General features: G+C 45.3%; 1 protein-coding gene across 4 annotated transcripts in view; it reads right to left on the bottom strand.

The window, feature by feature from the left end:
- Positions 1 to 1,763: 1,763 nt before the first annotated feature.
- Positions 1,764 to 24,285, bottom strand: part of MYOF (myoferlin) — a 155,128-nt gene continuing 132,606 nt past the window's right edge. For all 4 annotated transcript variants that reach the window (XM_067709978.1, XM_067709980.1, XM_067709979.1 and 1 more), the window contains 11 exons: positions 22,678 to 22,848; positions 21,805 to 21,953; positions 19,137 to 19,276; positions 16,999 to 17,087; positions 16,815 to 16,910; positions 11,903 to 12,044; positions 9,492 to 9,591; positions 5,941 to 6,131; positions 3,737 to 3,846; positions 3,223 to 3,370; positions 1,764 to 2,317 (listed from right to left, as the gene is read on the bottom strand). In XM_067709978.1, the coding sequence (XP_067566079.1) occupies positions 2,279 to 2,317; positions 3,223 to 3,370; positions 3,737 to 3,846; positions 5,941 to 6,131; positions 9,492 to 9,591; positions 11,903 to 12,044; positions 16,815 to 16,910; positions 16,999 to 17,087; positions 19,137 to 19,276; positions 21,805 to 21,953; positions 22,678 to 22,848 (1,375 nt within the window). In that variant the 3' untranslated portion in view covers positions 1,764 to 2,278. The remainder of the gene's footprint in view (positions 2,318 to 3,222; positions 3,371 to 3,736; positions 3,847 to 5,940; positions 6,132 to 9,491; positions 9,592 to 11,902; positions 12,045 to 16,814; positions 16,911 to 16,998; positions 17,088 to 19,136; positions 19,277 to 21,804; positions 21,954 to 22,677; positions 22,849 to 24,285) is intronic.

Below are 24,285 nucleotides of genomic sequence, written 5' to 3'. Positions count from 1 at the left end.
GGAAAAGAACCCATACTGCCCGGGTTCAAATTCCAGCTATACCATTTATTAGCTGTGTGACCTTGGACAAGTTACTTAACGTCTTTATACCTCAATTTCTTAAAAAAAATATTTTTTTCTTATTGACGTATAGTTGACGTATAGTTGATTTACAACATTGTGTTAATTACTGCTGTACACCAAAGTGATTCAGTTAAGTATATATTGTGTATATATAATATTTATATACATTCTTGTTTAAAATATTCTTTTCCATTATGGTTTATCATAGGATACTGAATATAGTTCTCTGTGCTATACAGTAGGGCCTTGTTTACCCATTCTACATACAAAAGCTTACATCTGCTAACCCCAATCTCCCACTTCATCCCTCCCCCAACCTCCTTCCCCTTGGCAACCACCAGTCTGTTCTCCATGTCCATGATTCTGTTTCTGTTTCATAGATAGGTTCATTTGTGTCATATTTTAGATTCCACATATAAGTGATATCATATGGTATCTGTCTTTCTCTTTCTGACTGACTTCACTTAGTATGATAATCTCTAGTTGCATCCATGTTGCATTATTTCATTCTTTTTTATGGCTGAGTAGTATTCCGTTGTAAATATGTACCACATCTCCTTTATCCGTTCATCTGTCGATGGACATTTAGGTTGTTTCCATGTCTTGGCTATTGTGAATAGTGCTGTTATGAACATAGGGGTGCATGTATCTTTTTCAATTAGAGTTTTGTCTGAATATATGCCCAGGAGTGGGATTGCTGGATCGTATGGTAATTCTATTTCTAGTTTTCTGAGGAACCTCCATACTGTTTTCCACAGTGGCTGCACCAACTTACATTCCCACCAACAGTGCAGGAGGGTTCCCTTTTCCCCACACCCTCTCCAGCGTTTGTTATTTGTAGACTTTTTAATGATGGCCATTCTGAATGGTGTGAGTTGGTAGCTCATTGTAGTTTTGATTTGCTTTTCTCAAATAATTAGCGAAGTTGAGCATCTTTTCATGTGCCTACTGGCCATTTGTATTTCTTCTTTGGAGAAATGTCTAATTAGGTCTTCTGCCCATTTTTGGATTGGGTTGGATTTTTTGTTGCTGTTGTTGAGTTGTATGAGCTGTTTGTATATTTTGGAAATTAAGCCCTTGTCGATCGCATCATTTGCGAATATTTTCTCCCATTGTGTGGCCTGTCTTTCCGTTTTGTTTATGGTTTCCTTTGCTGTGCAAAAGCTTTTAAATTTGATTAGGTCCCATTTGCTTATTTTTGTTTTTATTTCTATTGCCTTGGGAGACTGACCTAAGAAAACATTGGTACGATTTAAGTCAGAGAATGTTTTGCCTGTGTTCTCTTCTAGAAGTTTTACAGTGTCGTGACTTATGTTTTAGTCTTTAAGCCATTTTGAGTTTGTTTTTGTGTATGGTGAGAGGGTGTGTTCTAACTTCATTGATTTACATGCAGTATGCCTCAATTTCTTCAAGGGCAAAATGGGATTAACGTTACCTACTACCTTTATAGGATTACCTTGAGGACTACATTAGTTAATATGTATAAAGCATTTAAAACAATGGTGTGCATGGAGTAAGTACTTTAAATAAGTGTCAGTTTCTTATATTAGCCTCAGTTTGGCCCATTGGCCAAGCTTTGGCAGCACACTGATAAGGGGTTTACAGCCAAGTGGTATGCCCTGGCATGCCATCCACTGAGACCCAGACTAGAAATTGCCTCCTTCCCAGCTTGGCCCACAGCTACAACAAACAGGTATGTGTCAGAGGCAGAATGTTTTTATTTGGGTTCATCACAGAGGATGAATAGTCTCATGACATTTATCCATACAAAATATAACAATGGTTGCAGGCATAAATAAAAATTCCTCCACCTATTCTAACTACCTGGTAATGCACAGTCCTTTTTTGTTGACTACAGACAAAGAAGTATATGAAGTCGAGATGTAGAAATTTTCAAATCTGATTTTTCCAAAAATTGAATTACAGAACTAGGACACAGAAAAAAAAAAGATGATTTTTAAATGGAACCAGCCACCTTGAAAAATATGCTGAAAAAACATGGTTAAAACTTTTAATACTTCAAAAGATAAACATGTTGCTTGTTGGCCTGACGTGGACTTAGAGCCTCTGGGAAGTGGTGGGCCTCGGTGAAGTAGTGTAACGTGCCCCTGGAATAGTCTCAGACCCAAACAAAATCCCTCTCGGTTTTGATCTGTAAACAGAGACAGGATGCCCTCATGGCTGGATGACTCTGGAAAAGAAGCCCTTGCTTCCATTATGCATTTGGCCTCACAATCTTCATTGACAGATAGTTCTGAAAAGGAAACAGAAAGAGGGCCATGTATGGATATAAGTGAGGGATTCTCAGTCTCGGTACTATTGACATTTAGGACCAGATGATTCCTGTTGGAGGCTGTCCTGTGCATTGCAGGGTGTTTAGCATCCTTGGCCTCTACCCACTAGATCCCAGTAGCCCCACCAGTCATAAATGGGAGTCAAATGGGAGGTTTCCTCCATTCGAGGAACTTGTTGAGATAGAAGTATATGAAGTCGAAATGCAGAAATTTTCAAATTCGATTTCAGCAATGCAGGCACTTCTGGGCACACTGACAAACCTCCCGTTTGGACTCCCATTTATGACCGTGGAGATTAAGGGAGATTTGAGGGGGAGGTTATGTAATGTGGCCCTTAAAGAATGAGGGAGGTTTTAATAGACAAAACATGGGCAAAGGAACAGCCCTGGCAAAGGCATCTTGGCAGGTAAGGCCAATACTTGTCTGGGGAGGCCAGCTCTCTAGTTTGGGTGGAGTTCAAGGTTTGTGTAGGCCCATAATGAGCCCAGGATCTGTGAAATGGCAGGAGTTAGGATGCAGGATGGTTTGGAACAAGAGAGTCTGGAGGCAGGAAGATCCGTCAGAAATGCTGGTTGTGGTTTAGACACACATTCATAAAGGCCTAAGGGATTGCTCCTAGAATTCCTGAGACCAAAGTTTTTTTTTTCAGACCATGCAGTTCTGCCTGTAATTCATGAAACTGTGAGAATGTAATCCTTATCACAGGACACAGTACTCTAAATTTTCCAAAGGTTGACGGGTTGTAACACCACAACTGGTGTTACATAGGTCATTTTACCCGATGGCAAAGAAGGCAAGTACCAAGTGAGATGACCAACCATAATTCACACCCAAAGAGCCAAGACAAGAGGCCAGGGACTCATACCGGTAAGGAGTAGAGGAGCACGGCCACGAAAAGCAGCACGATCAGCAGGACCAGCAGGCCGATGATGACCCACTTAAACCGCCGCCACACGATGAACCTCATGGTCTTGCATGGGTTGCTGAACCAGAGGAAGGAAGTTTCCGGCCGGCTGCATTGCAAAGAAATGGTTTTACCTACCAACTCAGGAGGGACAGATATTTTATACCTCCGAGCATAATAGTTTAAAGAATGATTAACAACATTTTATAAAGTCAAGAAAAGATATTATTCCCCTTCGTTGGCTGAGAGAGCCTTTAACCTTTTATGGCTTTCTAAGATGCCAAAGACACACTGGACTTTGGTTTCATGGGAAGGAGAACGGTTAAAATGAAGCCAGATCACCAGCCTCTCCCTCCCCCATCTCCCCTGTTCAGTACAAAATTCAGACAACAGCTAATCCATTGCATTAAGGCAATTGGAAGGGGGGCTTTCAGACTGCAGGTGTTTGGGGATCAGAACAAAGAAGGTCTCTCACTTTGGTGGGTCCAGCTTGGGGTTCATGTTGGGTTCATCCCGTCCCTTCCCGGCTGGCCTCTCGTCGGCCTCCTTCTCATTGAGGACTTCCAACGTCATCTCCACTTTCCCCTTCAGTAAAGCAGAACAGGTTAAACACATGACATCACGTTTCACAAATATTTTCACTTCGACCCAAGGAGTATTCCCTGAGCAATGATTTTTACTCTTGTAAAACAATCCTTAGATTGCCTTAAATGTTCCTCAAGAGATTTCATCACATTTCCTCTTCCATGTGTTTCTGAACCGACTCCTTGTGGGAAACTGAGAGGACAAATTGCTTTCCCTCCTCCCTGCTTTTCAGTCTCTGGATCCCCATCATTCTAACTCTCCCACATCTGTCTCCTTGCCTGCTCACATACCTCCCTTTGTAACTTTACTTGGACCCAGAATAACCTGAAGATGGCTGATAACAATAGCTAACTTTTTTTTTTAAATTTATTTATTTTTGGCTGCATTGGGCCTTCATTGTTGGTTCTTCGTTGCTGTGCGCAGGCTTTCTCTAGTTGAGGCGAGCGGGGGCTACTCTTCGTTGTGGTGTGTGGCATCTCATTGCGGTGGCTTCTCTTGTTGCAGGGCTCGGACTCTAGGCGCACGGGCTTCAGTAGTTGTGGTACGTGGGCTCAGTTGTTGTGGCTCACGGGCTTAGCTGCTCTGCAGCCTGGGGGATCTTCCTGGGCCAGGGCTCGAACCCGCGTCCCCTGTATTTGCAGGTGGATTCTCAACCACTGCGCCCCCAGGCAAGTCCCACAATAGCTAACACTGACTGAGCATTAAGTGTGGGCTCCAAGAGAGCCATCGTGCTCCCTTTGGTACCCCCACTGCATGGAGCAGTGTTGGCACTTAGTGGGCACTCGATGTACACTAGCTGAAGAAATGCGTGAGTGAGTGAGTGAATGAATGCTGCCTCCCTGTTCACAGGCTCCTGACTGGTGCACTGGGCACTGCGTAAGCCTTCTATATGGATAATCCTGTGTAATGCTCAGGGCAGCCCCATAAATCAGGTACTGCTATGATCCTCGTGTGCACATGAGTACACTGAGGCTGCGAGAGGTCTAGAAACTTGTCCACTCTTAGAGCCAGGCTTAACTAAGGTTGTAACAGCCTTTCAAGAACCCTGGCGCCCACAAGGTCACCAACAAGTGGAGAGCTTCCGACCCTGATGCTCATTTAGGCGATGGAGCGCAGATGCCTCCTCTGTCGACGAGTCAAAGGTGGGTGTCTGACTATGGCAAGGTGGTCCTTCTTTCTAAGCCTGTTCCTCGAATCTATAAAATGTAGGTAATGGCTGCTTCATGGGGTTATCCGCAGAACTAAATGAGGTTATGTACAAACTACCCTCTAGTGGCAGGAAGCTTATAAGTGGTTTCCTGTGCCAGGGGTAGAGGAAGTGATGGACTGCAAAGGGCACAACAGAACTTTTGGGGTAATGGGAATGTTCTGGATCTTGATTATGGTGGTGGTTTCATGAGCATATACATCTGTCAAAACTCATCAAAGTGTGCACCTTAATTGTACTTTAAGTGGGTGCAGTTTATGTAAATTATACCTCAAAGTTGTTTTAAAAAACAAGATTATGAATATAAGGCATTTAGTATATTGTCCGGTTTATAATAAGTGGTGTAAAATATGATTATTAATAATACGTAATGAATTAGGTAGTCTTTTTGTGACAGGGCATGGTAACTCGCACTTTTGCTTCTACGATAAAATTATCTTCAGTTTTCCAAATGTGCTTGTAACTTATGGCCTTCATGTTCATTGGATGTCAACACTCCCTGTTTCCTCCATCTTTAAAAAAAAAAATTTTTTTTTAAAGATGAGGACAGCTCAAATTTGAAGTTTCTTTTTCTGTACCGAAGTGTACTGGAAGCTCAGCATAAATTAGCATTCCTGGTGAGGAGAGTCCTAAAGAAATACAGCGCAACCACTTGCGTTCCCAGTTTTCTGACAATTCCAATCCCTCTATCTTCCACTCAACCCCAAACATGTGCTAACAGCATCCGCCACCTTCTCCTATAATCCCAGATACAAACCTTTCCCAAAACTTAAACTACCACCAATTTAACCTCCCTTATCTTATCCAGAGCAAATCTACTCATAAAGGGCAAAACCTCAAGGAGAAAAGGAATAAACGAGCCTCAACCAGTAAATACTCATACATACAGCCATCACACGGGAGCCATCTTTATCTGCGTAGCACGGCCACCATCCTTTCATGGACTTCTGTTCAAAGAGAGAGGCGGTTTTCACTTTAAGGGGGTTCACGGCTTTGAGGTCAGGAATCATGTCCAAACTGCATTTCTCTGGCGATTTTGCTGGAATGATGCTGCGATGCAAATCGAGTTCCAGGAAACCTAGCCAAGGAAACATTAAACCCAAATAAATTTCAAGTGGATCAGACGTTGTTCACAAGTGAACAGAATGTACCTGTCAGGAGAGAGGTAGACCAGGACTCTGAACAGGTGACAGGTGAGTTAGAGAAACAGACCCTGGTAGGCAGTTAAAATTTTTTCCAGATAGAATGAAAAGTGGCAGAAGTAGTATCTGTCCACTGCTCTGCATCTCACAGAGAACAACCCATTTAATTTCTCAGAGATAGGAGCATAAACAGAGTTCTCCTGCAAACACAAAAGAATTAAACATCTCCGGCCAAAATTTCCACTGAACTTGGAATTTGCTCTTATTGGTTCTAAACTTCCCCTAACATAGTCATTTGACTTTGGGTAAAGAAAACTGGTACTTGGAACATGGGAAGCTCCATCGAACAGTCAAGTTCAAGGTTCTCCAGTGTAACCTCAAAAACAAGCGCTTGAGAAGGAACACTGAATGCTCAACAGAAAGTTCTCCCCAGGAACTAGGAAGCCCAGCTCAGGGTGCCTGGAGAAGCACAATTTTTCTTCCATGATGTGAGGCGTTAACTCTTTTGTCGTTACTAACTGTCTTTAACTGACTGTCTTTGGGGCTTGGGAACTCCCAGGAAACCTCTCCTTCAGAAAAAGGTATGTGTGTGTTGGGTCAAGTCTGTGGACTACAGGGACAAGAGGTGGTCTTCAACAGTGGCAGCAGAGAGTAACAGGGAGGTTGTGGCAGATTCTCTATAAACTTTTAGGCTCAGACACTGCCCTTCATCTTACAATGCATCCATAGCCCACAAGCCTTTCTGGAACTTACACCTGCTTTTATTTTGTCTCTCCTTTTGGTGATAACTGCAACCACTTGCCCACTAGCCATTTAGAAATAAAGTCATTCTCTTTATTTGTTATCAGACTATTTCATTTAAACTCTAAGGGAAAACCCTCTACTATTCTTTATGCTTTCTAAGTTAGCACACTACTGTGGACGGGGAATGTTGCCTGCCATGCCAGTAAACAAAGAATGTTGCCCATCATCCCAGTTCTACAGGATCAAGACTGAGGCTGTGGGGTTCCGTGGTGGTGCAGTGATAAGAACCCACCTGCCAATGCAGGGGACATGGGTTAGAGCCCTGGTCCAGGAAGATCCCACATGCCGCGGAGCAGCTCAGCCCGTGCACCCCAACTACTGAGCCTGTGCTCTAGAGCCTGCGAGCCACAACTACTGAAGCCCACGCACCTAGAGCCCGTGCTCTGCAACAAGAGAAGCCACCGCAATGAGAAGGCCGCGCACTGCAGCAAAGAGTAGCCCCCGCTTGCTGCGGGGCTACCCAACACAGCCAAAAATAAATAAATAGGGAAAAAAAAAAGACTGAGGCTGTGCCCTGAGGGGAGTTCAGGATGGAGAAAGACAGGACGCATTCTGACCTTTGGATCTGCCTCTAGATAGTTCAGATGCATACCTAAGGAATAATTTCCATGGGCCCAGGATCTTGTATCTCCGCAAACACAGAAATGCACTAAAATCATTAACTTGAGATGTCTGCTCTTTGTGATTAGCAGTAATCTTTTGATGTTTGACTAACTTTTTTGTTTTTCCAGCAAAAACCTCTTGTGTCCTGGCTCCCCCCTTACCTCTTGGGAGTAGTTCCTCAGAGCTATCTGAGAGGCTGTCTCCTGCGCTGTAGTCCTCAGTAAGATCCCCAAACTCACAACTTTTAGGTTGTACGTTTTTCTTCAGTCAACACTTTCACACTCATTTGTTTGTTCAACTCTTATTAAGAACCAGCTAAGTCAAAGGCACCGTACTCAGTGTTGTAAAGGGTAAAGGGATGAACAAGACACAGCCATTGGCCGCTGTGGGCTTTTCCTCTGCCAGGAAAGATGCTCTGGAAGCAGGGAGGTGAGCTAGGGGCTTCTGTAACAGCTGGCTACGAGAAAGTGAGGTCTGAACTGGCAAGTGGCAGAGATCATAAAAATAAGAAAATAAACGTGCATGATAAAGCAGGTTACATGGTTTAGGAAAGCGGTAGGAAAGGAGAGGAGGACCCACAGAGGACTCTGGGTGCTTCCGCCTAGGTGGCTGGGAGAGGCTGTGAACAGCAAAAGCGGTTCATGAGGTTGAGCAGGTATGAGGTCAGGGAAGAAAGGCTGAGTTTGGTCTTAGTCACGATAAATTTGAGGTGCCAGCCAAACACAAAGGTAAAGTTTCTGGTGGGAAATGGGGAATAATCATCGTGACAGCTTGTTTTGTTCAAACTGAGATATAAGTGACATAGAGCATTGTGTACGTTTAAGGTGTACAATGTGTTGGTTTGATACATTGCATGTTGCAGTATGAGTCATCATCTTTCTTGTTACTATGTGGCAGGCACGGTGGGCAGTCAGGCTACACCTCTAGGTCTAGGAGTTTTACCTCGTTGAAAGTGAGAGTTGAAGCTTTACCTTCAACAGAGGTGAGGGCTGGTAAGTCACTGAGGGAGCATGGGGCAGAGCCGCAAAACCCCAGGGAGGGCAAAGGCCTGTATTTAAAGAGGAAGAGGGGGACTTCCCTGGTGGTGTAGTGGTTTAGAATCCGCCTGCCAATGCAGGGAACTTGGGTTCGAGCCCTGGTCCGGGAAGATCCCACCTATTGCAGAGCAACTAAGCCCGTGCGCCACAGCTACTGAGCCTGTGCTGTAGTAGAGCTCACACACCGCAATGAAGAGTAGCCCCCACTCACTGCAACTAGAGAAAGCCCGCGTGCAGCAACAAAGACCCAACGCAGCCAAAAATAAATAAGTAAAATAAATAAATAAATTTAAAAAAAAAAAAGAGAAAGAGGAAGAAACAGAGCAGGCCAATGAGACACCCAAGGCCTGGGAGAGAGAAAATAAGAAGACTGTGCTTTGGGGGGACCCGGGTGTATGCCAGGAAATGGAGGGGCTGGGCCGGGGTGTTTTAACAAGGGCCTTTTACCCCAGAGAAGGGTGGGGCATCAGGGAACTGTAGTGACCGCTGAGAGCAGCGTGGAGGAGGAGGGAGCCAATTCTGAGGTGCTGAGAGCAGGGGGAGAGGTTTGGAAGTGGAGGTAAGGCTGTGGCATCCCTGAAAACAAAATCTGTGTCTTCCTAGCAAGATAGGAGCTGGTGCAAAGGCCCTGGGAGTGGCTGGGGCCCGCAGCGCCCAGTCACTGTGCCCACTTCTCAGAGGACCTGGGGCAGCGGATGGGCAGGCCACCCCGCTCCGAGGACATCCAGGCAGGGGGGGTGGGACCCCACCCCACAGTATTGGAGAGTTAAATAATTGATCCCAAGTTTTAATTGCTTTTACTAATTTCAAGCACAATTTCTTAGAAAAAAGTATCCAAAGGTTAAGCCTTACCCAGGTAGTCATCCAGAGAAAACTTGTCATTATCCCATATCTGAATGATCAGTTTGGGTGGGACCCGAAATTCAGTTTGGTCCTTACTCCAGAAATGCTCCTAAAATGCCAACAGGAACAGACAAACCAAAATGACACTGATTACTGGATTCTTAACACCCTCCCCTTGGGCCTCTTGAAAACCCAGCATCAAGGCATGGGGCCTCTTCTCTCCTTTGCATCCCCACCCGAAACCCCGCCCTTTGGCCTACCCCTCTACCCCAGGTGGACATAAGGCAATCGGGCTCCCCAGGAAATCTCAGGACTACCAGCTGGGTGACAAAAAGGTTGTCCCAGGCAATTCCCAAACAGAACGTTCCCTGCCATGTTCCTATCAGTGTGACTTCCTGCTGCCACTCCTGCGGTTTGGAGAGTGACGATGTCTCGTGCCCTAAAGACTGTAGCCTGCCTAGTTGATCCTCCCAAAGCCAAGCCATCCCAGGCCAGACCGAAATATCCCTGGCGGAGGAGTTACTTCTGCTCAGCGACCTCCCCGACCCCCCAAGGATGTCCGAGCACACTCATTTCACACGGGGGTGAGGAGACGGGGCCCAGGTTTCACTCTTTTGTTCGTGCAGATTTAAAATGTCCTGGCATTTCTGGCTTTTGAAAAATATTGCTGGGTTTTATATACCGTGGTCATCTAAGACCCTCAGATCCCTCAGCCTAGACTCAGGTGGGGAGAGGATGGGATAAGTGTCCTCTAGGTTCTCACCTGGTGTTGCTGCTTCTGCCCAGACAGTATTAGCCCAGGATAATAATGACGTCCCCACAGCCTGATTACACCTAAGTTCCTCTGGCCCCAAAAGAAAGGGACATCCCCCAGTGCTTCATGAATTTGAAGGAAGGTTGTTGGATTGTTTTTCAGATGACATTCCAGGAATGGTCCCTTTTGCAGGGCTCAGAGGGCCTGGCTCTGAGAAGCCCACTCTGCTGCTGTCTGGCCCTACTCGGCTGTCCTGTGTGGGGTCATGCTCCAAGGACTACTCAGGATGCTGAGAGGTCCAGCCCTCGATGTGAGTAAATAGGAAAGGTAACTTTATTACCTAAAGGCCTACCCGACCCCAAATCCCTCGCTTTCCCCCCGGTCTGTCTCATTATCTGAAAGTGTGCACGGTTCAACATCAGGATGAGCCTGTATGTCTCTAGAAAGTGCCCTCTGAAGGCATTCATCTCACCTGGACAGGGAGAGTGCTCACTAGAGCATCAGCACTGAGTAGGGCCAGCAGGGGGTGGGGCCTGGCCAGATGGGACATGAGGCAGGTATATTCTGATCAGGTGTAGGGTGAGGAGGTGACCAGGCAGAGCCAGGAAAAGTTTATAGAATATGGCAGGAGGGGGTGGGGAAGGGAGAAATGGGACAAGGGCCTGTAATAGACATCTGTTGTTATTACCTACCCAGGTTTTAGGCCCCCCCTTTTTGGATGAAAGCACCAGATTTTCCTTAGAGGTTCCTTCCCCTAGTCCATGCAATGTGGGGAGAAGTGACTTTATCCCTAACTCCACAGTCTCGCCAATCAGAGCGCGGCAACCCTGGTTCAGAGATGGACACGTGGCCTCAAACAGGCAGATGCTGGGGCCCAATTCCAGAACTCTGGTTGGTGCCTTTGGGGATTCATTCCCCTCTCTCTGCTGAGGTTGCCGAGAGGGCAAGATACAAGCTGGGGCTGCTGGCAGCCACCTTGCGCTCACCAGGGAGTGAGGCCCATGGAAGAAGGCAGGGCAGAGGGGTGGAGAAGGTGAGAGCAGTTTCTAAAGACATCAGCTCAACCCAGGCTCCAGGCGTTCCTTAAGCCAGCCAACCCTGGACTTTTTAGTAATGTGAACCAGTAAATCACTTTTCTTGGTTTAAGCCAGTCTGAGTTGAGTTCTCTGAGAGTCTTATAAATTACCACCAGGAGGGCCCTGAACCCTCACGGAAGTGCTCCCGAAGGAGGGCAGGCAGACGCTTTAGTTTAATAAGGAAGGTAAGAGCGATATTTCACCTACATTAATATTTTGCCTCTGGTTAATTAGTGCAACAGTTCTGCTTATCAGGGGAAGAAATCAGTCTCCCTGTGACATAAACATATACTTAGGTTGTTGTATGTATTGACATAAGACCCCCACTTACCAGATCCTTCCCCCTGCTGCCAACATGTTAGGGGAAGCAGAGTTGTGCTCCTTATACTTCTGTTATAACTACACAAATAACCGCCACAGCTGTGTGACCCTGGGCAAGTATCTACCCCACTGGGGTCTCAAAGTCCCCATCTGTAAAGAGGAGCCGGACCCATGACCTCCCGGACTCTGAACAGCCCCAGCCTTTTCTGAGCATCTGCATTAAGGAAGACCCACGACATCCACTCCCCATGGCCTATTTCAGAACTCACTTTTTTAGCAACGAGACAGAGCTGTTCAGCTGGAAGGTAGTCAAAAGGGAAGACAAATCTCCAGTTAAAATTCCCTTCACCATCCAAGGACCTGTAGTGGACATCTGTTTTCTGTTTGTTTTCTTCACTGCCAGGAATCCAACTGAAAAGCAGAAGCAAACAGACTTAGCTACATGTGATTGACAAGTAATCTAGCCGCAAAATTGCGCAGTGATTAGGAGAGAGTGAAGGGCAGGAGAATTAATGCACTTTCCTTGGGCAGGTTCCAGTTATCTATGGAGCTGGGGGGGTGATTTATGAAGGGGAGGCACTCTGTTGCATCCAACACACGTGGTAGCCAAATAAAATATAATTCCTCTCAAACCAAAGCAGGAAACCCTTTAGACTTCAGTTAACAGGGATAAGGTGAAATTTTCTGGAAAATATCAACAATTTAGCTTCTATTTTGAGACTGGTGAAGCTTGCTGGCTATGTTTTTAGTCTCCCTATAACTATAACTCATCAGTGTCTGTCATCACTGCTGATAGGCTCAATGAATATGGGTCAGTTCAAAATTTTAGCATCTTCTTTTCCATATTTTACTTAAGCAAACAAAACAGGCACGACTCAAGTAATCTTACCACTTCATTTGTAAATTATTCTTAAATTTACTATGATCACATTAATGAGACTAGCAAGGGAGATGTAGGCTGCTATATCCATACTCCTATCTATGAAAATTCATTTCCATCAACAACTGGACATCTTAACTTTTGACATTTGGAAAGTTCCCTTTGGCCTGTGCCTGACACACCAGCAGACCAGTTGGAGGGAGGAATGAATGAACATGTCTGGGAGGAAGTGTTATCACCTCTGCCAGCTATGGGGGAAGACTCCTGGTTTGGAACCAGAGGAACATGAGATTTTAGACTGAAAAAGGAGTGGAATGCATGGATCTCAACACCCACTACCCATTGGAATCAACTGGGGAGCTTTTAAAAATACTGATGCCAGGGCTTCCGTGGTGGTGCTAATGGTTAAGAATCCGCCCGCCAATGCAGGGGACACGGGTTCGAGCTCTGGTCCGGGAAGATGCCACATGCCACAGAGCAACTAAGCCCATGTGCCACAGCTACCGAAGCCCATGTGCCTAGAGCCTGTGCTCTGCGACGAGAGAAGCCACCACAATGAGAAGGCCGCACGCAGCAATGAAGACCCAATGCAGCCTCCTCCAAATAAAGACTGTCAGTAGGAGACAGGCCTGGCTGTGAACTTGCTCTGCCATTAACCCTCTGAGCTTCATCTCCCATCTGTAAAATGAGGTTAATGATATGTGCTCCCTTCACATGGTCAACCTGAGGACAGAATGAGAAGAGCCAGAGTGGGAAGGGGAAATCCTTAACTCATGTTAAGGATCAACTACTATGAACCAGGTATGTAGATGCCTTATTTTATTCTTTCCAACTGTATAACAAGCTCCATCTCACAGGTGAGGAAGCTGAGGTTCAGAGGGGATGTACATCTCATACATCCAGTAATGGACAGAAATAAGTATAACTCCCAGGCCTGTCTGACTCCAAAGTCCAGGACTATTACTCTGCTTCAAAGGACCATGGAGACTAGAAATTCACAAGCTAATATTAGGTCCTATTATTAGTAGTAGTATTTTTTTATTTTTTTGGGTATGCGGGCCTCTCACTGTCGTGGCCTCTCCCATCGCGGAGCACAGGCCTCCAGACGCGCAGGCTCAGCGGCCATGGCTCGTGGGCCCAGCCGCTCCACAGCATGTGGGATCCTCCAGGACCAGGGCACGAACCCGTGTCCCTTGCATCGGCAGGCGGACTCTCCACCACTGCGCCACCAGGGAAGCCTCTAATAGTGGTATTGATAGCAATCAACTATACTAGTTTTACTTTTTCTAGTCAATTGACTAACCAGGTAAGCTGAGTTGAAAGATTCCTTTTGACAGTTAACTTTTAAGCTTTTGAACTAACTCACTGAAGAGAGTCCACACTCTGGCTGTGACCTTGGTAGCTTCAGCTTCTAACCCATCCCTAAACAGCACCATCATCCTCCCCTAGACTGCTCACCCACTGTAGCTTTTCCCTCTTTTTCATGAATCTTTCACATTTTAATTTGAAAACAAGTTAAACAACTACTCTAAGTGTATGCATTTGTGTACTTGTACGTATAACTTTGTATGTAATACCCATATGCTTGTAGTGCTAAGGATGTTATTTGTACGTTATCCATCTTTTCACATAGAGTAATTAGATTTCCATTCCAAATATGACGTGGTACTTTAGATCTTGCTTTATTCTTGGATTACTGGAGTTATCTCTCAGTCCAGTATTGAGTTTGTTTCCCTGATTGGGAAAAAAATGCCTATGATAGTCAAATAAATTTGCATATATATAATTAGCTGGAATTAGTTTTCCTTGGGGAATGGTAATAAGATCCTGAAATGAGAAAGAATAATGAAGAACTCGATGAAACCTTCCCTGTTTATAGTGAACCTAAATGACAGTAATTACGTCTTTAACAAAGGTTTGATTGAAGGCCACTTGGGATCATAAGTGAAACTTTGTTCTCACTTTATGAATATATTAAATTTCAACAAGTCTTATCTTTTACATATCAAGGAACCAAACTCAATCCCTGTGGACTAGTAATAATAATAGTATGATGGTTAATTTTATGTGTCAACGTGACTGGCCGTGGGGTGCCCAGATTAAACATTATTTCTGGGTGTGTCTATGAGAATGTTTCCGGATGAGACTAGAATTTGAACTGATGGACTCAGCAGATGGACCTCCCCAACGTGGGTGGCATTAGCTAGTCTATTGAAGGCCTGGAACAGAACAAAAGGCAGAGGAAGGAGGAATTCACCCCCTTTTTCTGCCTCATTGATTGAACCAGGACATCTCATGTCATCTTCTCCTGACCTCAGACTGGCATTTACACCACTTCGAACTCAGGCTGAATGATACCCCCAGCTCTCCTGGGTCTCCAGCCTGCAGATGGCCAATCGTGGGACTTCTTAGCCTCCGTTATCATGTGAGCCAATTCCTCATAATCTCTCTCTTTCTACACATATGCACATCCTACCTGTTCTGTTTCCTGGAGAACCCTGACTAATGCACATAGTGTTTACTATCTGCCAGGTGCTATCTTAAGTGCTTTGAGTAACTCAGTCTTCTGAATATTCCAGAGTGGTGGATACTATCATTATCTCCAATTTACAGATGAGGATCAGTAAGCTTACTAACTTGTCCAGCTAGTAGGGAAAGTACCGGATTTCAACCCAGGTAGTTTGATTCCAGAGTCTGGCTTCTTAATCACTGGGTTCTGTACTCACTATCAACGTATAACACAACATGTGCAACTAAGGAGCCTGGCTGCCACAACTAAGATCCAGCACAACAACAAAATAAATATTAAAAAAAAAAAAAAAATATATATATATATATAAAACACAAAACTGACATCAACATGAATTATTTGGAATTGAACTATGCAAGTAACAGAATAATGAACACCTATGATGACGCTTTGCACATTGGATGCAGGCACTCAGTAAATGTTGGTGGAATGAATGATTTTTTTAAAATTATGCTAATGGGAGTGATGGTGGTGGGATGAATTGGGAGATTGGGATTGACATGTTAGTTATCTATTTTATACATATTAGTGTATATAAGAGCCTGCTGTATTAAAAAATGTAAAGTAAATCAAGGACAAGGAAACAGATTGAAAACCTAAACAACAGTTTGGGAGAAGATCTATAAAATCTTCTATATGAATCCAACAGTTTAATGGGGAGAAATAAATCTAACAATTGTAGCAGCTAATTACTAAAGGTTATCTTGACTAATGGTAACCTTTAATAAAGAAATTGGAAGAGCAAACAACCAGATGTGTATGAATTTAATTAAAACTGTGGAATAAAAAGGAGGAGGAGGAGGAAAAGAAAGCGTCAGAGGGCTTCCCTGGTGGCGCAGTGGTTGAGAGTCCGCCTGCCGATGCAGGGGACACAGGTTCGTGCCCCGGTTCGGGAAGATCCCACATGCCGTGGAGCGGCTGGGCCCGTGAGCCACAGCGGCTGAGCCTGTGCGTCCGGAGCCTGTGCTCCTCAACGGGAGAGGCCACAACAGTGAGAGGCCCGCGTACCGCAAAAAAAAAAAAAAGCGTCAGAGATACAGAAGCACAGCTAATTTACTGGCTCAATTTTTGGAAAGTTCATTCTTTTTAGAAAAAAAAGCAATAAATGACAAGTATAATTTTATCTGCAGACTGATCAAGATAGGAAACAAATACTTTTTCAGGATTTTATAATAATTTAACGTTTTGGTGCCAAAGGCATATCTTTACCAAGTTCTGTTTCAATATTATGCTCTTGGTTTTGATCAAGGGTTAATACAAGAAATAAAGCATAGTAAGGTTTTGTGGTTAAAAAAAAGTTATGCTAATGTTTCCTCTCTTCCATGGACGTTAACTTCTGGTAATAAAATTAACTTCTGGTAATAAAATATATTAAAAAAGAAACTTTGGAAGCTCTACTTCTGTTTCTAAGGCTAGTTACTCAAGGTATTAAAAATGAGTAAAAATGAACTGCATGACTAAAAAGTCTCATAACAAATCTGCTTAATAAACTGAACAAAACCCACTTTCTTAGAAAAGAAACACTTATCAGTTCTTACAGGCATCAGATGCCTCTGTTCATAAACAACATGCACACAGGTTTCTCTCTTCTTTCTGTTCTCTCTCCCTTTGTCTCCCTAGAGCTTCCTAAGCAGATTGCATTAATGAAATATAATAGCTTCAAATAATCAAGGATCCTCTAGTGGACACTTTCAATACTGAACACTCATGAAGGAGAGAGTCTGCTTTGTTCACCGAGTTTGGCATGCTCTTCCATGCCAGTCTTTCTTACCCTTTAACGTAGATGTCGCTCATTTCCTCTCCTGTGATGCTTTTCTCATCCAGGATAACGTCCTTGGTGTTCCAGATGATCACACGCAGGTAGTATCTGAAAGGAGCACATTTTGAACGTGCTTTTTTTTCTGGTCCTGAACCAAGACCCCAGTAAGATACAGCAGGGTCTCAAGATTACTTACTTCTTGGCCTTCCGGGGTGTGATATTGAAAGGAGGGCCTGGTGGCCCCAAACTCCTGGGGAAAACATCCACCCACATCTGAAGTTTTCCCTAAGCCATTCAAAAATGAAAAGAGAAATGAAATTATATTATGGGTGGCAGAGACTACAATTTCTTTCATACGTCTTAGGTGAAACTAGTTCTTCAGGCCTCCTAATTTATTAGTCCATATGGAAGGCAAACAAAAATGGAGTAAAAGAACAAACCAAGATGAATCCTATACCTTCAGTGTCACTTAGGCCATCCGCCCCCCATTCTCTCCCAGGAGTCTCTGATGGCTGCATGTACCTACCTGTATCAGTCTGAGTCTTCCCTGGTTAATAAAATGAGGGGCTTCCCAATGCTAACACAACCCCCAACACACACACACCCCCTCTTACAATGACTAAAAGCTGGGCCCTTCACACTCAGAACAGATTTCCCGCTGTCACTCTATCCATCTTCACATTGCCTACTTGATATCAGTCCCAGTTTTGTGACACCCAAGGGTTTCTCCACTTACCTTAAGAGAGAAAATAAAAATAATTTAAAACTGTATTTAATTTTGTAAAAGAAAAACTTACAGCATGGCACTTTCGAAGGAGAGACTCAAACAATGACAAGAACATGACTGTTCCCCCCAAATTGAGGACCCCCTGCGTTGGCTTGCTAGTGTCTACCGCCTGAGAGGGAGCCTGCAGGAAGGGGGAGAGTGAGAGCCTGGACTGACACCTGTGGCGCCATCTTGGTGAGGCCCCACTCAAGTCTTCGACGGCTACAGACCAGGCCCATATATCTGACTGGAGTATTCTTCCAGACAGGCTAGGAATGCCACTCACACACTGTATCAACGATACAAACCAATGTAAATCCCCCAAACTGTGTTTGGATGTTCTGTAGACTGCGTTCATGACTAAAACAGACTGGTCTTTAAGAAGGTTGCCAAGGAAACCACTAGGCTGGTTTCCTAATGCACTGTGATCAAAATGAATTAGCTGAAGCTCTTGAAAAGGGATATATGTTACTGTGATCCTGACTCTCTTCCCACTAATCTCCAGGGCTCAAGGGTCTATTATACATCAAGCACACTGCAGAAATTAGGCATCCAGGTGTCTCCTAAGACCTACCCGGAGTCTGTCCAATGCAGTAGGCAGAGGTGATGGAAGTATTGGTAGCCCAGGGAGCAATCTTCCTCGCTTTGTAATGTCTTAAGACTTTATTCAATTGAGGAGTAGGAGTGGAGAGAGGAGAAATGGGTTCTTTGTGGGGAAAGAAGAAGAATTAGAGAAGGAAGAAATCAAAATATGGAACAAAATAAGAGTGAGTGACAAAATCAGCTAGTAAGCCCAGGCTCCTTGTGGTCACTTTTTAAGAGACCACGGTTCGGCTATCAGTGTCAACGATATTTGCATCCATTAGATAAATATTTCTTAAGGCGCGACTTCCTAACCATCTGCATCAGAACCTCTCCAGATACTTGTTACAAATTCAGATTCCCTGCCCCACCCCAGACTTATTGAATCTGAATCTCTGCAGGCATGGCCTGGAAATCTTCATTCTGACAAGCTTCTACATGGACTATTTTGTCATTTTCCATGTCTCTCCTTGCTTCTCTGGGAACTGACCTTCCCCCATCACTATCAACATGGTCCCTGTGATGAGCCACCCTGTGTACTGTATCCCTGTCCTCCTGGCTAGAGCTGAGTGGTCCAGTGGTGGACAAATGGGCCAAGCTGGGGCAACCAATCCTTTCCACGTGTGGAAGTAGATGGGGCTACATTATAACATAAACTCAGAAACCGTCCACAATATTCTGACACGTGGGAAGGTGATCACAGGAAGGAAAAGTGCAGGGTAAAGGAGACTCTGAGAGAAACAGACAAGAGACAGGGAGGAATTCTGGTCCAAGGTTGTTCTGAGTCAGTGTCACTCTCCTGTCTGGATTTAGTGAGTTACCTGAAAATTCTTACAATAAATTCCCCTTGGGGATGAAGCTAACCTGAGTTTCATTTCTATTTCGTGTATATCTAAAAGTATCCAAAAAAGATAAAAGAGGCGAGTCTGTGTCAGCTATCACCAGTGCCTTTGGAGTGTGGATGAGGGGTTCAGAGAGCCCTTTACCTGGGAGATGTTAGGCTGAAAGGTGCTATGCAAAGTCCTTGTTTCCACGTGTTCAGGGACCAGCCCCTGAGTCCTAAGGATGTGAAGGGCAAGGCGCTCCTCAGGGGCCCCGAGGTGTTGGTGCAGGGTTTTGTTGGCTTCTGCAATAAAGAAGGACAGTGAAACAGGGATGGGCATCTGGGAACAGTTCAGCCAGATCGCCTTGAGGGATTTGCAGTACTTCACCCCAGACTCTGCAAAAATGGTCAGGCAGTGCCAGTGTGCAAACCAGCTTGTGAAAGAGTTGTTGATAGAAATAGCTCCTGACTGGGCTTCCCTGGTGGCGCAGTGGTTAAGAATCCACCTGCCAATGCAGGGGACATGGGTTCAAGCCCTGGTCCGGGAAGATCCCACGTGCCGTGGAGCAACTAAGCCCGTGCGCCACAACTACTGAGCCCACGTGCCACAACTACTGAAGCCTGGGCGCATAAAGCCCGTGCTCCGCAACAAGAGAAGCCACCACAATGAGAAGCCCGTGCACCACAAGGAAGAGCAGTCCCTGCTCGCAACAACTAGAGAAAGCCTGCACACAGCATCGAAGACCCAACAGGGCCAAAAATTAATTAATTAATTAATTAAAAAAAAAAGCTCCTGACCAAGAGCCCTGCCCCAACCAGGCTCATTTCTGACTTGTGGGCTGCCAATAGTGAAGAGACCAGAACGCTCCAGAATGTGTAAGTGAGAGCAGCCCCTATTTACGTTGGTGTCAGGGCCTCACTCCGTCTCCCAGACTCCCTTACAGTTAGGTGTGGCTGTGCAAACAAGGTAGGCTAGAATATAACGTAGGTGGAAGTGACATGTGTGTCACTTCAAGACCTAGCCCATAAAACCCTCTCAGGTAGGATCCTCTGTGTGTACTTTCTCTTCTGGACGCAGAAGAAAACAGTGACCTTAGACACCTGAGCTGAAGAAGGGCAGAGCTATAAGATGGAAGAGCCTAGTCCATGAAGCATTGTTTGGAAGAGGGCCACCCACCTGTAGGAGTACCTGTTGTGAATTTATGAGAAATAAACTTCTATTGTGTTAAGCCACTGAAATTTGTAAGTTTAACTATTACAGTAGCTAGGTAGCATCACTGTGGCATTTAAAAAACATAGTCCCCGAATTCTCTGTCACTCCTCCCATGGGGAGGTGGGGTCTATGTCCCCTCCCTTTGAATCTGCAGACATATTTGACCACTAAAGAAAGGATGCTGTGTGACTTCCGAGGCTAACCATGAAAGGCCAGGCTGGTCTTCTTGGGGTGCTCGCTCTGGCGGAAGCTGCCAGCCGTGTAGGGAGTCTGGGTGCCCAGAGATCACCATAGGGGAAAGGCCTGGGTAGGTGCTCTGGTCATCAGTTCCACGTAAGCCCCCATCCAAGAGCCAGCAGCAGATGCCAGCCATGTGCGTGAGCCACCCTGGACACCCAGCTCAGCTGAGCCTTCGGATGGCTGCAGCCCTGGCCAACATCTGACAGCAGTCGACTGCGTGAGCAACTCAAGTGAGAACTGCCCAGGTGAGCCCTTCCTGAACAGCTAACCCGCAAAACTATAAGCAAAACAAAATGGTTGTCATATGGGAAAAGAATCTAAAAAAGAGTAGATATATGTATCACTGATTCACTTTGCTGTACAGCAGAAACTAACACAACACTGTAAATCAACTATACTCCAATAAAAATTTTAAAAAGTAAAACAATATGGTTGTTTTCAGCGGCTAACTTTTGGGGTGATTTGTTACGTGACAAAAGTAACTGGAACAATCCTGACTGATACAGCTTTCTGGGGGTACTGCTTAATTGTTGGGGGTAATCTTCTCCATGGGGCCATGCTGCTTGCCAGTTTATTCCCAGTCCCTTTTGCAAGTTCTCCTGTTAACAGCAGCATCAACATTTGTTAAACATCTTATCATCCCTGATATCAACCAAGTCCTCTTAAGAGAGCCAGGCAAATATAGTTTCTTACAATGTCAAGAAAAAACAGCTGATGATCAGGAAGCACGTTCACTCCCGTGTGCCCTGGGCTCAGCTTTCTCTGGCTCTCCCATGTGCCCTCAAAGCCACAGCCCACTGCCAGCCCCTCCAGGAAGCCCTCCTCCCTACGAAACACTGAATCATGCCACAGCTCTTATGCTCTATTAAGCTTATTTCAGTCTCTGTCATGATGCAGTTAGCTGTTTACGTGTCAGGACAGGTTGCATTATAAATTACCGCTGAGGAAAGAGCAAGACCCCAAGCTCGGATGTGAGCCAGATGTGAACTCAGCAGAGTCTTCAAACCAGCCCCCAGCATCCCTGAGCCTTCTCAGAGAAGGACTGGGAGAATGATGGAATAAAACTGGAGGAGAAATTCTTCCACTACCATCTGAGCACTTTTGAGCTAATTATGCATTACATGGAAATAAGTTAATTATTAGAACTTCGTGTTCAAAGCTCAAATGGCTATGACCTAAAAAGGTCAAATGAAACATAAGACAGACAAGAAAACGTGTCCACTTTGACACCTGACATGACAGCAAAACTCTACTATGATGGGGCTTTTGTTAGACAGTCATGTGTACGGAATTCCCTATGGTATTAGGGCACTGCTCTGTCCACCCCCCCCCCAACGCAAACTTGTAACCAGCTTGCCATCCATGGCAATGTGCTTACCAAATTCATCTAGGCTGTAGTCTTGTCCTCCATATCTGATTCTACTTCCGTCTTCAGAAAGGACAGGTGGCGGGAAGCCTTTGAATCTGGCTACATTTTGAAGCAACTGTGTTGGTTTCAGTTGATCTCGCCAGGTGTTGACTCCAGAACTGTGAATAATATCCCACACCCCGAGTTACCGCAGGGCACACAAGTTCTTCTTGGATTCATACACACACATACTTATAGGTGCTCTCATGTTAACGGGGGAGCAGGGAATGTGCTCTACACGTTGGCTTTTGCCCAGAAATCTATTTAGGATTTAGAGACCTAAAATCCACAATAATTTTGGCCTCAGCCAATTGGTACTCCCCCCCGCCCCTCAGTTTCCTCCTCTGTAAAAAATGAGTTTGACTGAGATCCCTGTAATCACAATCGGGAAACTTATAAATTAGAAATCACAAGCTGCATCTCATTCAATACTACAGAAGGGCACTGTTTAGCACTCAGGGAAAGAGGGACATCACAGAATTGATCAGTTTGGAGGGAGGGGCAGGGAATTCCTGCCATCAAACATTGCCAGCTCTTGGTCCTGGGCATCAAGGAGGGAGGGGACTCAAAGAATGGGAGAGTGGAGACTGGTTCTCCAGGGGCTGCTACCTGCACCATCCCCACAGAGCACTGCACTGCTCCAGAGGCCAGCGTTGTACACAGACGCCAATGTGAATGGGCAATGCTATGGTCCTGATTCTCTCTAAGATGATTCTATTATCAACAACAGTATCTACCTGACTCAAACGAGCAGGGGCTCAGTTAAGACAGGCCCTGAAGTGGAGCACCTGAGCTTCCCCAGGTATTAACGTTAGATGGAGCAAACTGTCAACAAACACTTACACACAGTACTGCTCAGGAATGCCGCAGTGGGACCCAAACCGGGAAAGGAATCGGTTTTCCAGGTCAATAATCGTTTCTCCTACTTTTTCATCACGGGTAAAGGTGTCGTAATCATAGACAGAAATTTTCAGGTCTTTTTCTTGAGGTAAGTAGCAGCTCAGTTCATACATTCTGAATAAACAAATGCAAGGTTAGAATCTCCATGATCCCACCCGGGCGTCTCACACAAACCAGGGTTCTGCACAAAGACTCCCCGGGCCGGGGCCGGGGCTGCAGGAGGAGGACATGATGGCCGGGATAACCAGGTGGGTGGCGGCGGGCAGGGATGCTTGATTAAGTAGTGCCCGTTAGTAATGAGAGCAACAGATTGTACACTTGCTCAGGAGAAGATCCGGGGCTTTAAATGCCTAACGAGAACCCCAGCTTTGCTGCTTACTAGCTGCGGGACCCTAGGCCAGCTACTCAACCTCTCTGTGCTCAGTTTTCTCATCTGTAAAACGATGATAATATTCCCTACCATCCCATGTCGTTACAAGGGTCAAGGGAAGAAATGTTTAGAAAGCACTTGGTATGAGTGCATTACTCAAAACCCAATAGCTATAATAGTAATAGCAATAAATTATTATAAGTTATATAATAATTATTAATAATTATAATATTATTAGCATATATGCCTATTATCTGGGCACCCAGTCATCTCTACCCAGCTGGGAGATTAGTAAGGCACAAGCACCCTGATTTATAGCCCCCATATCTGTGCCCCTACTATGTTACCTTCTCTGCCTCAACAGAGACCACCACCCCATGGAACACCCTGGACTCACCCCACAGGAGCATGAGGGTCTGGAGGGGGGAAGTAGAAGGCTGCCAAGAAGGCTTCCTCCCTCCTCCCAGGCTCTCTGGCTCTGCCACTGATTTGTGAAGGCTTTTCTATAGTATCTGTATTAAAATGCAAACACTTCTGAGAGAACGATAAACGATCAAACAGTAATTTCTGTGGTAGGTGAGCAATATGGTGCCAGTTCTGAGATGGTGATAGCTGTACAGCATAAGCTCCAGATGGGTGGGGTTCGGTTCTGTATCTGCACACAGAGGGCTGAGTCCCATAGTAGGTGCTCAATAAACTTTGTGGACAGAAAACCGTGAGAGGCCTCTTGCATCTCTCCTCTCTCACTGTGCCTCCACTTCTCCTGTCACTCTGGTGTGTGGACTGGTTCTTGCCCAAAGAGCCAGGAGTATTAATCTCTTGAGCAGAAGGGTATGTGTCAGTGGGGCTCTGGAGACAAGCTTCTCGGGTGCCTCCTAGATACATCTCAGTGACTTCTCCAGACTGCTGCAGCCAGGTGGGGGCCTGCAGGAGGAAGGCGGCCCAGGATAGAAGGTGCTGGAGTCATGGCCACACCTGAAGCACCATATCCACACGAGCCCCCAAATTCCATTACTGGATTCCAAGGGACAGGTAACATGTGTCCCTTGAGAAAAAGAATTCTTTGCTCAAATAAGTTTGAGAACCACTTCTGTTCCTCTGGGCAAACTGAAGGTTCTGAGAAGTCCTGCAGTTATCTTTTTAACCCAAGCATCTTGGTCTGATGAAGGAATACGTCGTTC

This window comes from Pseudorca crassidens, chromosome 16, assembly GCF_039906515.1.
Source record: "Pseudorca crassidens isolate mPseCra1 chromosome 16, mPseCra1.hap1, whole genome shotgun sequence".
Classification (NCBI taxonomy): Eukaryota; Metazoa; Chordata; class Mammalia; order Artiodactyla; family Delphinidae; genus Pseudorca; species Pseudorca crassidens.
The sequence above is the reverse complement of the archived record's forward strand: the minus strand, read 5'-3'. Positions and strand labels throughout refer to the sequence as shown.